This window comes from Symphalangus syndactylus, chromosome 3, assembly GCF_028878055.3.
Source record: "Symphalangus syndactylus isolate Jambi chromosome 3, NHGRI_mSymSyn1-v2.1_pri, whole genome shotgun sequence".
NCBI lineage: Eukaryota > Metazoa > Chordata > Mammalia > Primates > Hylobatidae > Symphalangus > Symphalangus syndactylus.
The window spans coordinates 34,620,492-34,637,477 of NC_072425.2; the positions used below are offsets into that span (position 1 = coordinate 34,620,492).

The window sequence follows — 16,986 nt, forward strand, 5'->3', positions numbered from 1 at the left end:
TCCACCTTAGAGGGGAAAAAAATTTAGAAAAATCATACAAATTTGTTATCTCCTCTAACAAGTTTTTGGTAGCATTATGATGACAAAGTGACCTTTTAGAAGCCAGCTCATAAGGACTCTTCATTCAAAATTGAACAAACTGGATTCTGATTAGAATCCTGACACCAATCTAGCCCTTGCCTTGTGTCCCACCACGGAATAATTCTAATTATCTTAAGGCTTCTTGTAAAATTCTCAAAACAATATCAGTTATAAAAATTTTATTTAAATATACAGCATATGTCCCTTTTAAAAGAGGATTGTCATCCAATCTAACACAGATCCCAAAAGCAGAAAGTCACTCTTTTACAGTATTGAAAAGAGGAAACCTAACATGAAACCTTGAATTTCATAAACCTCGTCAAGTTGTATTCATTGAGCATCGATAGACTAGAGGCAATATTCATTCACTGACTCATTTTCAAGAGCATGTTGCATGCTAGGCACTGTTCTAGGCATTAATAAAATAGCCCTGATACAATATGCAGTACTACAATTAATGATCTTTACACTAAAACAATAGACTACAATCATCATGCTTTCTCTAATTTAATAAGCAACCTGTTTTGAAAGTCTCTTGCAGCCAGTTATTTGATGAGGTGCAAGAGCTAATTCTTGGTGTCCTACAGACTGCTTTCCTTAGGTTTAAAGTAGGCTCACCTTCAACATTTGAATCAGAAGACAAAAAAACTTTTGATCTGTGTATGTCTAATTTTTCTCAGCAGCAGCAGTTAATTCTTTTAGTTCTTACTATTCTAGATAAGTAGGTGAAAATGTTTCCCTTATGTATTTTATTTTTGCTCTTTAATTCATTCTGAGAGATGAGACTGTGTTCTCAGTCTGTGTTAATAGCATAAGCTTAATTGTTGTTTTGTTTTCCTGTAGAAATCTCATGTGGTCCACCAGCTCACATAGAAAATGCAATTGTTCGAGGCGTACATTATCAATATGGAGACATGATCACCTACTCGTGTTACAGTGGATACATGTTGGAGGGTTCCCTGAGGAGTGTTTGTTTAGAAGATGGAACGTGGACATCACCTCCTATTTGCAGAGGTAAGGAAATATTTGAATGGTTATTTCTTAGTGAAACTGCAGGGAAATGTGTATAGAAATCTGATTTGTCCAACAACTAATATGCATACTACTTTATTTTTCCTTGGCCTTAAAATTTCTTTTAGCAGCTGTGTAATTTTCTTTTAATGTTATGGTTTGAGTTTTAAAAACACATAAAACTCTTGGGTTCTGTGCTTGAAATTCTGCAAAATAGAAAGAGGTAATGAGGCACCCTAGTATTATGTCCTTCTAAAACTTACACTTTTATAATAAAATATGATTTTTATACATCATAATAATTATTTCATTCATTCTACAAATATTTGCCAGAAGCAAAGAAGTATGCTGGTACACACAGATAAAACCAAGGAACTAAATAATTGAGTCGTTGGATGAGTTGACCACAAACAATGTTCAGATTTGGGCTGGTTTTTTTTAAATACTTTGTTTTAGGGTACATGTGCACAACGTGCAGGTTTGTTACATATGTCTACATGTGCCATGCTGGTGTGCTGCACCCATTAACTCGTCATTTAACATTAGGTATATCTCCTAATGCTATCCCTCCCCCCTCCTCCCACCCCACAACAGGCCCCGGTGTGTGATGTTCCCCTTCCTGTGTCCATGTGTTCTCATTGTTCAATTCCCATCTACCATTCAGGACATAGGCATGGGCAAGGACTTCATGTCTAAAACACCAAAAGCAATGGCAACAAAAGCCAAAATTGACAAATGGGACCTAATTAAACTAAAGAGCTTCTGCATAGCAAAAGAAACTACCATCAGAGTGAACAGGCAACCTACAGAATGGGAGAAAATTTTTGCAATCTACTCATCTGACAAAGGGCTAATATCCAGAATCTACAATGAACTCAAATTTACAAGAAAAATAGATTTGGACTTTAATAACTGGTGAGGCAGGGAAGATTGAGGAAGTCAATGGATGAATGGCATGAGCCTCAAAAGAAACGGGCTATTGCAAGAGAAAGAAGACTCATTGTCTGGCAGCAACAATGAGAAGTGAGATCACCAATACATGGGATGTAAGAGAATGTAGAGCCTTTTGAGAGGGTTGCTGAGGGGGGACATCTTAAAGGAATATCCCAGACTTCACTTGAAGTCTAAAGTCAGAATGAGTGTTGTGTGTGTGATATTGAACAACATAAATGTCTGTTGACAGATACATGGATAAAAGTGTGTTGATAGAAAGATGATGATGATAAGATAGATTGGATAGACATGCAGATAAACATAGGCAGATACGATGAAATATTATTCAGCTTTGCAAAAGAAGAAAATCCTGCCATTTACAACAACAGGGATTAACCTGGAGGACATCGTGCTACATGAAATAAGCCAGACACAGAATGACATCTACTGCCTGACTTTGCTGATAGGTGGAATCTAAAATAGTCAAACTCATAGAAGCAGAGAGTAGATGGTGGTTCCCAGGAGCTGGGAGGGGGTGAGGATAGGGAGATGTTGGTCAAGGTATCAAAGTTTCAGTTACGCAAGATGAATAAGTTCTGGAGTTCTGATGTCCAGCAATGTGACTGTAGTTAACAATACTGTATTGTATACTGAAAATTTGCTGAAAGGACAGATCTTGTGTTCTCACCACAAAAAAAGAGAGAAAACAATAACTATGTGAGGGGATGAATGTGCTAATTAGCTCAACTGTGATTATTTCACAATCTATACATAAATCAGGTTGTAAATCTTAAATATATACAGTTTTTATTTGTTGCACCTTGATAAAGTTACAGGGAAAACTGAAATAGCAGCAGCCAATAAAATGCTGTACTTCTCCACATACTGAAATTCCCTCTTGAGATTCGATTTTTGTCACTCTTCCTGAAAGCTTGACTCAAGGAAATAGTATGAGATATAAAGGGGCAATTCTATTTTCTGACTCCTTCCCTTCATTATTCCCTACATTTGTGACCCAACCTGCTTCTTTTCCAGCTGTCTGTCGATTCCCATGTCAGAACGGGGGCATCTGCCAACGCCCAAATGCTTGTTCCTGTCCAGAGGGCTGGATGGGGCGCCTCTGTGAAGAACGTGAGTTGCTCTTCAGATCTTACTTTGAGTCCTGACAAATTGCCTGGATGCTCCCACCTGAGGGGAGTTACCAGGAAATGGTTGTACTGTTGGGAAGAATTCATTTGCTGTAAGTCCTTGTCTACACCAAACAGAGCACATATGTGTCAACAGGTTGCAGAAGATCTAGAATATTAATGACTTTGAAAATACTGTTATTAAGATCCATCTAAAGTCATCTTCACATGCTCCCTGGCAAAAATTTGCAAAAGTCTTCTTGAGAAGGAGCTTGTTGTAAAGTCTCCAAGCTATCCTCTTCCCTTAACTCAGGGTCTACTATGTGCTATGTCAGTCATCGCTGCAGTTGGTATAAACATGCACCACTGCAAAACATGTACTTTCCAGGTAATATTTGCAGCTCACCATTTCCTCTTTGTTATTGTTTCTACTAATTAAGAAAATAAGGAAAGCTGGCACTCCTAGATCCATACTTGGTAAATTAATATAGAATTTTGATCCTTATAGAAACATTTGAATTTGAAATTCCAGGGAGGTATAGATAGTGATGTTAAATTTTTTAAATATCTTAACTACATTTTATTTCAGTATCTTAAAATATATATAAGGATAAAATGGTTTCATATTTCAACAGGAGCAGTGTATGTAAACCATTAAGAGTGATTCATGTGATAGCCATTGGTCTATACCAGTTTTTCCTACAGGGCAGGAATTTTATAAGAGACTAAAATGTTTTAAGTGTGACTTTTTCAACTAATCTTTAAAGGAAAATGTATGATGGAAATAAATTTAGGCTGCTAACAACTCACCAAAACAAGTATTCTCAAGTGATTAAAAAAGAAGAGAAATCACACTTTTCTCTTCCAGCTCACCCAAGTCATTCCATTTCACCTAGGGCTCCCAGACTTAACTTGCTCTTATGTCAAGAGTCCAAAGACTTAGTGAGCACTGACTTTGGGGTACCCCACGACAGGCCTGGCTTGGCTGCCTTAGCTGGTCTGGCTCACTGAGCATGTGCCTGCTCTCCTTCATTACACCAGTGCTTCCCAAGCTTTGCTGTGCATACAGATCATCTGGGAGATCAGCAGATCTGGGTTGGTACCTGACATCTGCATTGCTAACCAACTCCTAGGTGATGCAAAGACTATTGGGGTTAGGGAACTTGATTTTGGGGAGCAAGGCAACAATCTCACGTCTTTTAAACAGACTATGCCTCTTTAAAGATTTCAGTGATTTCTAGGAGGAGGAATGATAGTCATGAACAGTGTTGGGGAGGCATCATTCAGTCACCATCAGTCCTCAGCTTCTCGGAAATAAAGGGTGTGTTGTCACATTGTTACCAAAATGTTGCAGACTCCAACCCTATGTTATAGCCTATCTGATTCCATTCTCACATTTAGTTCGACAGGAAGAGAGCCTCAAGGCAGCCAAATCCTCTTAGAACATTTTATGTAATTTGTAATGGAAATTTGAAACTATAATAAATGGAGACCGTTCTGCATATTTTTGTGAAGAGTTAAAGCAAAGCACTTTGCAGACACTGATTACCGAACGTCTTCACTGAAAGTGGATTTGGCCTTAGAGTCATTACATCTGGCTAAGAATCCAGGCTTACTTTCCTGATTGTGTTTTCCCAATGATACTCATTAATAAGCACAACACATGCAGGAAAGTTATTTAGTGAGTCATACAAGGTTTCACTCCTGCAAAATGTTTTCTGAACCCTTGAACCTATCTGAGATGTGTACTTTGATCAACACCATTTCAATGCCCCCCCCCTTTTTTTTTTTTTTTTTTTAGCAATCTGCATTCTTCCCTGTCTGAACGGAGGTCGCTGTGTGGCCCCTTACCAGTGTGACTGCCCGCCTGGCTGGACGGGGTCTCGCTGTCATACAGGTAGGCCTCTTTCATGGTTTGTTTTCTTGGTGGCTCAGTCCCATGAAACTCCAGAGGACACTGAAGACTGTGACTCAGACTCAGAAGTGGTGACAAAGTGAAAAAGTACTGATGTTTCTCAAAAATTCCTCAAGATGATCCCTTGATTGGTGTCTCAATGCTGAATTTTATGGTTGCCTAAACACGTTTCCAGGTCATATGCCAAAGAATAGCATCTAAGTCTACTCAATTACCTGTCTTCTTTATGTCATCTGCTTTATTTTGCAGAGCATAGAGAAGACATTACACAGAGGTTCAGAATAATATTTTAATCTCTAAGAAGCTAAATTACTAAATTTATGCTTACTCTTTAGAAAGAACAAGGTTATACATAAATACAATTTAAGTTAAAATGCAAAAAAAAAAAAAAAAAACACTTTATCCAGTCTACCATTGATGAGCATTTAGGTTGATTCCATGTCTTTGCTATTGTGCATAGTGCTGAAATGAACATACATGTGCATGTGTCTTTATGGTAGAATGATTTCTATCCCTTGGGTATATACCCAGTAATGGGATTGCTTGGGTTGAATGGTAGTTCTGTTTTTAGGTCTTTGAGGAATCGCCATACTGCTTTCCTCAATGGTTGAACTAAATTACACTCTTACCAATGGTGTGTAAGTGTTCCCTTTTCTCCACAACCTCGCCAGCATATGTTTTTGTTTTGTTTTGTTTTTTGAGACAGAGTTTCACTCTTGTCGCCCAGGCTGGAGTGCAGTGGCGTGATCTCAACTTACTGAAACCTCTACCTCCCGGGTTCAAGCAATTCTCCTGCCTCAGCCTCCCGAGTAGCTGGGATTACAGGCACCTGCTGCCATACCCTGCTAACTTTTCTATTTTTAGCGGAAACAGAGTTTCACCATGTTGGCCAGGCTGATCTTGAACTCCTGACCTCAAGTGATCCACCCACCCTGGCCTCCCAAAGTGTTGGGATTACAGGCATGAGCCACTGCATCCAGTCTATTTTTTTACTTTTTAGTAATAGCCCCGTAGCCATAAAAAAGAACGAGATCATGTCCTTTGTGGGATATGGATGGAACTGGAGGCCATCATCCTTAGAAAAGGAACAGAAAACCAAATACCACACGTTCTCACTTATAAGTGGGAGCTAAATGATGGGAGCTAAGTGATGAGAACACATAGGAACAATAGACACTGGAGCCTACTTGAGGGTAGAGGGTGGGAGGAAGGAGAGGATCAGAAAAAATAACTATTGGGAACTAGGCTTAGTACCTGAGTGATGAAATAATCTGTATAACAAACTCCCGTCACACAAGTGTACCTATATAACAAACCTGCACATGCACCCTTGAACCTAAAATAAAAGTTAACAAAAAGTTTAAAGAAAAAAAAAAGGAAAAAAAATTACAAAACTCATCAAAGAGATGGTTTCTTATCATGGACAACAGCAACAAATGGTAGTTGATTTATTAGTAACAAACATCCTCTTGTGGACCTCAAATACAGCATTTGGCCCACTGTACTTTGACATCTGTTCAATTGCTTGATTATCTATCCCTTCCCCCAGTAGATTATACGCCACTTGAGGGCAAGGATTTTTTTTTTATCATCTTTATATCCCCAGTGCTTAGCATAGTACCCAAATATAGTAGATACTTTTAGTAAATGTCAAATAACTCAATTTAAAATGACAAACTACCTTTCTAATGTCCTCAAATTTTAAGCCACCATTTAAAAAATAGGGCTTGCTATATTTATGAAGTATTAATTCTGACATACCACTATTCCTCCTATAAACAATGTTTATACCACCTCCTCAGTGGAGTAAAACATAAATGGCATGTAAAGTATAGACAGGGCTTCCTGACACCAGAGCTTGTCATGAACCCTAAGGCTGGGAAGACCATATAATTTAGCTTCCAAACCAGGACATTTTTGAGAGTAAAAGAGGCACTATTAATAAGTGAACCAGAGAAATGAGACTGAAAAGTACTGTTACAGACAAAAACAGACATGCAGTCGTCACCCTGCCTGAAGCCTAAATTGAGCCATTCATGAATGTAGAGAAGGAAAAATGTCCTGGAGGCTGAATTTGAAGGCCTTATTTGAGACTCTGAAAGCAGTCTATAGTGTTTGTTTATAACAAATCAACTTTGATATTTACCCACATTTCTCCTGTTCATCTATAAACAAGCTCTGCTTTTTTCCAGGTACCTTACTGGTGCAGGTAATGAATGAATTACTCTTGACTCACCCTCCCTTTCATCTGAGGTTACAGCACCATCACTACTTTTGTTCCTTCCTGCTCAGCATCTCTCACATTGTACTCCACACCACTGTCACCAGTCAGTAAAAGACTCTGGATCATGGCCAAGTTGACCTTCTTGTCACCATGTCCCTCCAGACTGAACATCATCAATGTACTACGTTGGCATGTCTTTGCCCTGTTTAAGAGCCTAAAATGGTTCTCTGTTTTAGTCTCCACATCCACCCTGAATTCTTCTGACTTCCAAGGTGCTGCATAAGCCAGCTTCAGCACAGCTGAAGCACAACTCACTTCTTACCCTACCATCACACACGGTGCCCTGCAGTGACGGTTTTCTCACTACCCCTGCAAGCAGCCTCTTCTCCTCCCCAGTCTCCTTACATTTGCGCATGACCTTCCTCTTTCCCCCACCTATTTTAGCCTCACTCAACCCCCAAGTCCTGCCTAAGTTTCCTCTGATCTCTAAACTTTTCAATATCACAATAATCTACTTTCTAACATTCCATTTCTATAAATGTTACACAACTAGTTAGAATCATGCAGTTTAAAGCTAATAAATAGATCTGATTTATTTGCATTTAACACCTTAGCTGTCTCACAAGAATATGCTCCTTAATGACACTGAACTCTATAGCCTTCGTTTCTCCAAATCTTACAGCAGCTACCTCAGCATAGATCCTACTTACACCCCTAAGTACTAAGCATACCATAAGCATATAAAACAGGGGCTCCTGCCCTCCAGAATTTCAGTCTAGGAAAGGGGAAGGGATGTGGCATGGCCTGTAAATAGATAACTAGAATGTGTTAAGATAGAGGCTAATCAAAATCTGTAAAATGGGCTATGACAACAGTGAAAATGGGTAAACTAATCAAATGTTGAAGTTCAGAAAAAGCTTCCCAAGCATAGAATCTGAGGAGAAACAAAAGGAGTTCGTTGCAGCTAAAGGCATGGACCACAAGATAGACAGGTGTGTTCAGCAAAGGATAACCAAAGCCATAGAGGAAATGCAGGGGAGTGGCTGGAATGAAGCTCTAAAGATGGGCAGCATCAGATCAGGAAACACATCACATGCCAAGTGCAAGATGCTAAATTATGTGTTGACAGCAACAGAAGCCACTGAAGGATCTTAAGCAGGAAAATCATGTGATCGGATTTTCTTTTAGAAAACTGATTTTGGCAGCAGTATGAAAAGTGGAAGAAGGCAAGACTTACAATAGAGAGATTCATTGGGGGGTTGTAAAAGCAGAATTGGCAAGAATTAATGAAGTCTGGAGAAAACCACAAAAAAGTAGATTTGAGAGACAGTAAAGAGTAAGAATCAATGCTACTTGGTTACAGATCTGTTGTGAGGGGTAGAATCCAAGAAGAGTCAAAACTAGTTGGAAGAGTAAAAGCTGTTTCCAGCTTGGGCACTGGAGTGGAAGGTGTTGCCATTTACTGAGACAGAGAAGCCAGGAGAAGCAAGCTTGAGAGTAGAGATAAGGAGCTAAGTATGAACACGCTGAGTCTGAGAGGACTGTGAAACATACAAGCGGAGTGACAGGCAGTTGGATGATAGTTATGTTCCCAGAAAATTCATTTAGATGAAGATAGAGATTTATAAGTCATCATTGAAAAATACTCATGGGAGGAAAAAACACTGCAGAAGACACGCAACATGAAAAGGTGGCCCTGAATGGAACACTGGGACCACTGATGTGATAGGGAAGGAGGCTTAAGCTTTTAGACAAGAAAGTAAACGTAATGACGAGTTTGTTAGTGCAGTCAGGCACTGCTAATTCAGCATAGTCCTGAAAAGGAGTAACGTGTTCTTGTATCAGCAAGCAGAAACTATGGGGAGTTGGTTTTCAATTATTGAGTTTTAGTTTTGCTTGTTTTAATCCTGCCTTGTTTCATAATTTTCTTTCCCATTAGATTGCTAATAAGTGCATTCTGCTGGCCAGCTCTTACTCTTAACTTACCAACAGAGCTCCCCAAGGGGAAAGACATGTTTTACTTGTCTTCTCTCTTGTTCTCTCTGGACAAGGGCCAGTGCTTATCAAGTGCCTGCTACTTGCTTAGCAGACGTTTTCTCCATATTTTATGAATGAATGACTGAAGAAAGGACATTTACTTATAATTCACCAAAAAGGAGTTTTTCATCCAGGAAAGAGCCTGCCTTTCTGTGCTACAGATATTGGAATGGTTCTTATTTCCAGCTTTCTCCCAACAGACATTTTATTTCCTTCCTACAGGGAGTTCTCCATTCTCTTTGATATGTTACACTTGCTAAAAATTCATCTAGACCTAATACCAGCATCTTCAGGTTTTTTAACAAATAAATTTATGCAGATGAAGAGTTTGGTTATGAGATTATGGATTTGTGAGAAAGACACCTAGATAGTGAATCTTTCAGTGTCCTCTCAGGGTTTTATCTGTGGCTAACCAGTTTCTGTAATTCTAGTTAAAGCTGACAAAAGCCGTGAAATATGTCTCCTCACCAAACACAAAGGGATGTTGAATCATCTGTTATTTTAGACAATCCATGTGCCTAATTTATTATCATAAAAGTTGACGTCTGACTTAATCACCCAATCAATCATAGAATTCAATGCTAACTCCCTCGAGGAATTTATAATCTTGAGCTTCAAGTCAGTGGAAAGAAATGTACAATCTAATTGAACACAAAAAAATTTATAGTTCAAAATATTCAAAGTGTCAGATTGGTTGCATAAATAAAAAAAGATTAGAGAAGAGGAAAATCAGTGGACTTGGAGTGATCAGCAAAGGCTTCAACAAGTAGGTAGAACTTAATCTGGGACTTAAATGTGAAAATTGACCAGCTTGGAAGGAAAAAGGGAGGTGGTACCACGTAAGGATGTGAGGTCAAGCAGAGCGGCAGAAATGGATAATGCTAATGGTATATGAAGACCAGCAGTGGCTGCTGGAGGAAGTAGAGGCAAATCTTATCCTACGAGCCTTTATGGATATCGCCAAAATTGCTAAGTATTAAATAAATCAGTGCATGGGTTTTTTATTCCAGCTGTTTGCCAGTCTCCCTGCTTAAATGGTGGAAAATGTGTAAGACCAAACCGATGTCATTGTCTTTCTTCTTGGACGGGACATAACTGTTCCAGGTAAGATAACCAAAAATTAATGTTCGCCTATAACATGAAGACTCTAAAATTCAAGTAAATTGTCGTAAGAGCCAAAAGTTCTCTCTGTCTAGTTTGACTGTAAGTATTTTGTATGTGAAAACGTCCATTTTGAGACAGGCTCTCTAAATTTGAATCAAAGCCAAAGCTAAGAAATATTAGTTCAGGATTGACAAAACAAGAATATCTCAAAAATAAGCAGTCTTGTACTCACTTCAGCAGCACATATACTAAAACTGGAACTTCACAGAGAGGATTAGTATGACCCATGCTAGAGGATGACACACAAATTTGTGAAGCATTCCACATTTTTTTGCAATTAAAAAAAAAGGGTTATATAAATAAATCATCTTCTTGAACAGAAGATTGCATCCTACAGATGCAAGGATGTAAAATAAATAAACTCAATGCATTTTATTGAAAATGACCCAATAGATGTTTAAGTTCTTCATTACAATAAAAATAGTATTGAATTGATAGGAAACGTTTATTTTAAAGTAAAACATTTTGTTTTATATTTTAGTGTTTCTATGCATAGCATTTCATTGACTACAAAAAGGTTATGTAAAAATGTTTTTTCATCGGTTTCTCATTTCTGACCAGATAAATATCATAGTTTAAAAATACTATCCCAAAAATAAGTCAAAGGGAAAATAGCTAAAAGATCATTTATAGCTTTTTAAACATCAGGAAAATATCAGCCATATTGTGACATACCATAGATAAAATATTTTCAATATTCAAACATTGTCCTCACCAATGTTGCAATGTTGAAATATCAGCTATATTTTAAGACTTTCAATATATATCACTGCACTTAGATTTGTATCATATACACTTACTCCTATCATATAAGGACTCATTAAAAACAAATGGGTATTTCCATATGCAATTTTTTAAAGTGGGAAAAATTCAGTTAACTGAAAACAACTTTTATTTTTCATTTCCTGATTTGTTATTTTGATTGGAATGTCAAAGTCAACTTGCAAATATAAAAAAGCAATTAAAGTAAAACCTAGCTTAACAACAACAACAACAGATCTGTCTAATGCCAGTGAATTTCCTCACATCATCTCAAGTGTATGCCATCTCTGCAAAAGGAGAAAAAATAAACTGAACCCTAAACAGCAAATTTGAAATGGACAAATATATTTAGAAGCTGCCAAGATTATACCTCTACCTGAGAGCAGAGTTGAATTTAAGAAAATGAGAGCCAAAAAAAGGGAAAAGAGAAAAAAACAGTGACTCAAAAAAAGTATTTAGTATTTTCTTATAATATTAGATTTTGTATTTCAACCTCTTCATTTTTCAGATAAAGAAAAGGAAGCCCAGAGAGAGTTTGCATGATTTAAAAACTGTCCATAGGAGTTCTTTCTTGATTGAGGAAAGGATAATTATTAGCTTGTATTAAAATATTGTACATTAAATAATAAGGAAAACAAGATCTAGATTTTTTACACAAAAGTTTGATGTAAGCATCCAAGAAAAATAATGGCAAATTAGCTGAGAGGTGTAGCTAACTAGCAACCCAGAGGACCAGGCAGGTTCCTCCTCCATATACTGTAATTCTTGTTAAAACTCTAACTAGTTTAAGCAAAGAAGAGAATTTATTATCACAATAGAGGGACCTCGTATGGAACACAAAGACAGAGGAGTGGTTGAGCATCAGGAGGACCAGACTGGGGATTGAAAGCCACATGTACCTCTCCACTTCCCATGTCACCACCTCTTCCAGGGTCTGCTGCATCCTCTGTCTTGCTGCTGAATGGTTTTCTTCTGTTTGGTTCACGTGGAAGGGAAGGACAGAATTTCTTTTTTTTTTTTTTTTTTTAAAGACAGAGTCTCACTCAGATGCCTAGGCTGGCATGCGGTGTGCAATCTCGGCTTACTGCAAGCTCCGCCTCATGGGTTCAAGCGATTCTGTCTCAGCCTCCTGAGTAGCTGGGACTACAGGCATATGCCACCACACCCAGCTAATTTTTGTATTTTTAGTAGAGATGAGGTTTCACTATGTTGGCCAGGCTGGTCTCGAACTCCTGACCTCAGGTGATTTACCCACCTTGGCCTCCCAAAATGCTGGGATTACAGGCATGAGCCACCATGCCTGGCCAGGACAAAATTTCTTACAGAATTTTTTACATGTCACCATACAGTATCCGGAGATATAGTACACTGTCCCAGTTTAAAAATCCAGGACTCTGATTGGTCCAGATTGATTCAATGGCCAAGCATGAATCAATGAACTGTAGTCCTAGGTTGGATTATGTTGTACCAACATAAAGGGTAATTTTGGCAAAAAACTGGGTAAAAGGGAGGAGAGTCTGGCAATTCCCAGAAGAAAGGAAAGCGGGAGGGGGAAGAGTGCTTTTCTGAGAAATAAACAATAAATGTTACCGTATAATTTTTTCCTTCTCTCCTACGAGACTGAATGCCTTAAAGTTTGTGTGCTGGGCCGAGTGTGATGGCTCACACCTGTAATCCCAGCCATTTGGGAAGCCAAGGCAAGCGGATCACTTGGGCCCAGGAGTTCAAGACCAGCCTGGGCAACATAGGACGATCCCGTCTCTACAAAAAATACCCAGAAAAGTTAGCCAGGCATGGTGGCACACGCCTGTAGTCTCAGCTATTGAGGCGGCTGAGGTGGGAGGATTGCTTGAACCCAGGAGGCGGAGGTTGCAGCAAGCCAAGATTGTGCCACTGCACTCCAGCCTCGGCAACAGAGTAAGATCTTGTTTTTAAAAATACATAATATGCCTAGTGCCTTGTACAGGCACAAAAGTCGCTGCTCAATAGAGGCTTGTTAACAGATGGAGCAATTTCCTGGCATGAATGTCAATTGGTAGAGAAATGCCTTGTGGCATCCATTAAATCCCTCAATGTTTAACCTTCTCTACTGATAAATAAGACTGACCTGGCCTTTTCCCCAGATAATTCAGTTGTTCAGAAGGAAATTGTGTTTCCTCTGACCTCTGTGCGCATCTTCAGAAAACTGATCCTAAGCAAATATCATAATGAAAAACCATAGATTGTTAATGGACTAAGAGACCTTTAGGTTCTTTAGATCCAAACCCCTCATTTTACAGAAGAGAGAATTGTAAGAGAGAAAACTCGTGGCAGAATCAAGACTAAAACTCAGGTCTGATGCTTCTCAGATCTTTCCATAAGTTAGCACTTGTTTCCCATGCCTCTTAGTTATCTCAAAGAATGACCCCCATCCGTATAAACATCACATATAATGCCCAGGTATCTGGGAGTATCTGGGACTTTCAGTCCTGTTTTCATCAACCCCTAAAGAGATGTTAGCTCTTCTGTTCAATTTTTTCTTTTGAATCTATTTGGTTGCTTTTTTTTTTTTTTCTTTTCCAGGAAAAGGAGGACGGGGTTTTAACCACTTCACGACCAGCTGGCTCTCCCAAAAGCAGGATCATCTCTCCTTGGTAGTGCCTGGGCATCCTGGAACTTATGCAAAGAAAGTCCAACATGGTGCTGGGTCTTGTTTAGTAAACTTGTTACTTGGGGTTACTTTTTTTATTTTGTGATATATTTTGTTATTCCTTGTGACATACTTTCTTACATGTTTCCATTTTTAAATATGCCTGTATTTTCTATATAAAAATTATATTAAATAGATGCTGCTCTACCCTCACAAAATGTACATATTCTGCTGTCTATTGGGAAAGTTCCTGGTACACATTTTTATTCAGTTACTTAAAATGATTTTTCAATTAAAATATATTTTGCTACTAAATAATATTTTGCTGGATAGTACCATTTTATGAGGTGGCCAAGGGATTCATAGAGAGGACTCATGATCTTTCATCTGTGCCACTGGCACCACATAGGAGACCCCTTACAATAAAGGAGACCCCTTTGTTCCGGTTCCATCTTCTATACAATATGTGTAATAATAAAAGCTTTTTCTTTCACTTACTTAATCAGAGAGTAACTGTTGGACCTGGTACTCTCCACCACATAATTATGTCCTAGGACTTAGGGTAGCCTAGCTAATTCTTTTCTCAACATTTGAAAAGCCGTAGGCATTAACTTCATGGATGTGGAGAAACAGCATAATGACCTTGGTTCACAATGAAAGTGCTAGCCTTCTTTCTCGTGGCTGGAATAAGAGATTCAAGAACTGGAAGATTAACAGAGAGCTGATACCTGGACTGGTAATCCCACAACTCAGTATTTTGGGAGAAAGGAGATAGGAAGGGGAAGACAGGGAAGGAGAAGGAAAAAGGCAAATGGGAAATATTACCCAGAGCTGTGCTCCTGGTCCCACCTGCAAAAAAGAATTGCAGCCACCTAAGAGAAAGCTGAGCTGACCCTCAGTCCTCACTGTCACCTACCTCTATCATAATAATTGTACCAAGGTGAAGACTTCCCCAGACTTCAGAAAATAAAGTGAAACCCTAGATTTTGTTTTAAAATAGGAAACTTACAATCAACTTGCCTTCATCCTCTGGGAAAACTGCTCCCACACAGGCCTTGGAGTGTGTTGTAGCACTGTGGAGGAATGCAGAAAGGATGAAAGAAATCTTGATTCTCCTAGTTCTCCTCACTACCGTAGGCATCCCTCAGCCATTGACTCCTCCTTCTTTCTCTTGACATTCACTTCCTTGACCAGTTTTACATGCTTATGAGTCTACCTTCCAACAAATTTACTCATAGTCCATTAGCTTCCAAACCTTGTTGATCTTTGTCATTTATAATCTTAAAAACAAAACTACAGCCAAAAAAGCTGGGTGCGATGTCTCGCACCTATAATCCTAGCACTTTGGAAGGCCGAGATGGGTAGATAGCTTGAGCTCAGTAGTTCGAGACCAGCCTGAGCAACATGGAGAAACTCCATCTCTAAAAACTAAATAATAATAATAATGAAATAAAATAAATACAAAAATTAGCCGGGCATGGTCGTGCATGCCTGTAGTTCCAGCTACTTGGGGAGGCTGAGGCAGGAGGATTGCTTAAACCTGGGAGGTTGAGGCTGCAGCGAGCCAAGATCGCACCATTTCACTCCAGCCTGGGTGACAAAGTGAGACCCTATTTCAAAAAGAAAAGAAAATACAGCCCCAAATCTGAGTAATAAAAAGTAGTACCAGAAAAAATTAAGCTAAGCAATTGGAAACAACACTCAGTTATGAAAGTACCTACTAAATATGTATACCTTCAAAATGGAATTTGTATTCGGATACTTTGAATAGGCTGAAAGGTTTATATTTACACAGTAAGTCAAAGTAGTCCTGGCATATAGAGAATATAAGGAAGTAAAGCACCATACAAGTGGGGTGTGGAAATAATACATATTTAGAAATGTGAGTCACAGAGTAATGATACTGAAAAATAGTTGAAGAATATTATTTTTTAATCTTCCATACTATGCAGAGAAGACCAGTGTAGGAAAACAAAAATTGTAAAAAGAAATTTTAAAATCTTCATACTAGGTATAGCTTCTAGTGAATTTTTGAAGGCAGAGCCATTCCCCATGCTATATAAACTATCCCACAAGCTGGAAAAGATGACAAACTGAGTAATATTTGCCAAATATTTACCAAATATCACTCTGATGCAAAAACCTAACAAAGATGAAAATGAACTATACGTCAATCATATAATTTAGCTTTCAAACTAGTTTTTGAACAACTCATAATACATGATACACACTGCAGTAGGTGTTTTAAAGAGATTAGGTCTTTGAATCTTCACAATTCTACTGAGATATGTATTATTATCTTTATTTTATAGATGAAGAAAGTGAAACTGAGAAGTCAAATAACTGATCTAAAATAAATGGCAAAGCCAAATGGACTCCAAGCCTGATTTACTCTAAAACTCATGAACTTCCTACTCTACTGTTTCTGCATTTTTGACCTGCATCTAACACTAGGTAATATTTAGCAAATTTAATGTTTTAAAACAATACTTGACAGGCAGATGGTATTTTACAATGATACAATATGAAATGCATGATAAGAGCAATAAATATGGAAAAGGCATTTGATAAAATTCCGCACATTCTTAAATTTCTAAAAAAGTAGTAAGTGTCCAGCATACTGAAGTTTATCTGTTTCAATTATAATCAATCCTATTATGAACCACTACATGCCTCACTTTAAAATCAGAAACAAAGCAAAATAGCTATTCCCATTCACCTTGAGTATTATTCTTCAGTTCTAGCCAGAGCAATAATATATGAAATAAATAAAGAGTATAGAAATGAGAAAACTGTCACAGTTTCGTTTTGGCAGGAGATATAATAATGTGTCTTGTAAGATGAAAACTCAAAGGCATGAAAATCCATTAGAAGCAATGAGTCCAGTAAACTGGATGAGAACCAGACATACATACCAAAAAAGAGAGCTTCCCTGCATATTAATAATAAAGAGAATATAGTAAAAATCTTCTATTCACAATATCAGTAAATATATACATATGGATGATACAAATAAGAAATATATGTAGTCTCAAGGAAGAAAATTAGAAAAATATACCTATAAACATTCATCAATGATCAGCTCATGTAGAAACATGCCATT

At 38.1% G+C, this 16,986-nt stretch overlaps 1 protein-coding gene, 1 long non-coding RNA gene and 1 other non-coding gene across 4 annotated transcripts in view; 2 read left to right on the forward strand and 1 right to left on the reverse strand.

Moving 5' to 3' along the window:
- SVEP1 (sushi, von Willebrand factor type A, EGF and pentraxin domain containing 1) overlaps positions 1–16,258 on the forward strand; it is a 228,385-nt gene extending 212,127 nt beyond the window's left edge. The window contains exons 44-49 of one of the 2 annotated variants that reach the window (XR_008656538.2): positions 925–1,095; positions 3,061–3,156; positions 4,954–5,049; positions 10,339–10,432; positions 13,817–14,619; positions 16,196–16,258. Coding sequence is in view for 1 of the 2 variants with exons in the window: in XM_055271527.2 (XP_055127502.1) it covers positions 925–1,095; positions 3,061–3,156; positions 4,954–5,049; positions 10,339–10,432; positions 13,817–13,838 (479 nt within the window). In the remaining variant the exon portion in view is untranslated. Of the gene's footprint in view, positions 1–924; positions 1,096–3,060; positions 3,157–4,953; positions 5,050–10,338; positions 10,433–13,816 lie in introns of both variants that reach the window. The other variant, XM_055271527.2, reaches the window with a different exon arrangement.
- LOC129479042 (uncharacterized) overlaps positions 1–16,986 on the reverse strand; it is a 146,376-nt gene that overhangs the window by 21,335 nt on the left and 108,055 nt on the right. The gene's annotated exons all lie outside the window — the stretch shown is intronic.
- Positions 10,657–10,763, forward strand: LOC129479910 (U6 spliceosomal RNA). Its single transcript, XR_008656839.1, has one exon. It is a non-coding gene; the product is annotated as a U6 spliceosomal RNA (small nuclear RNA).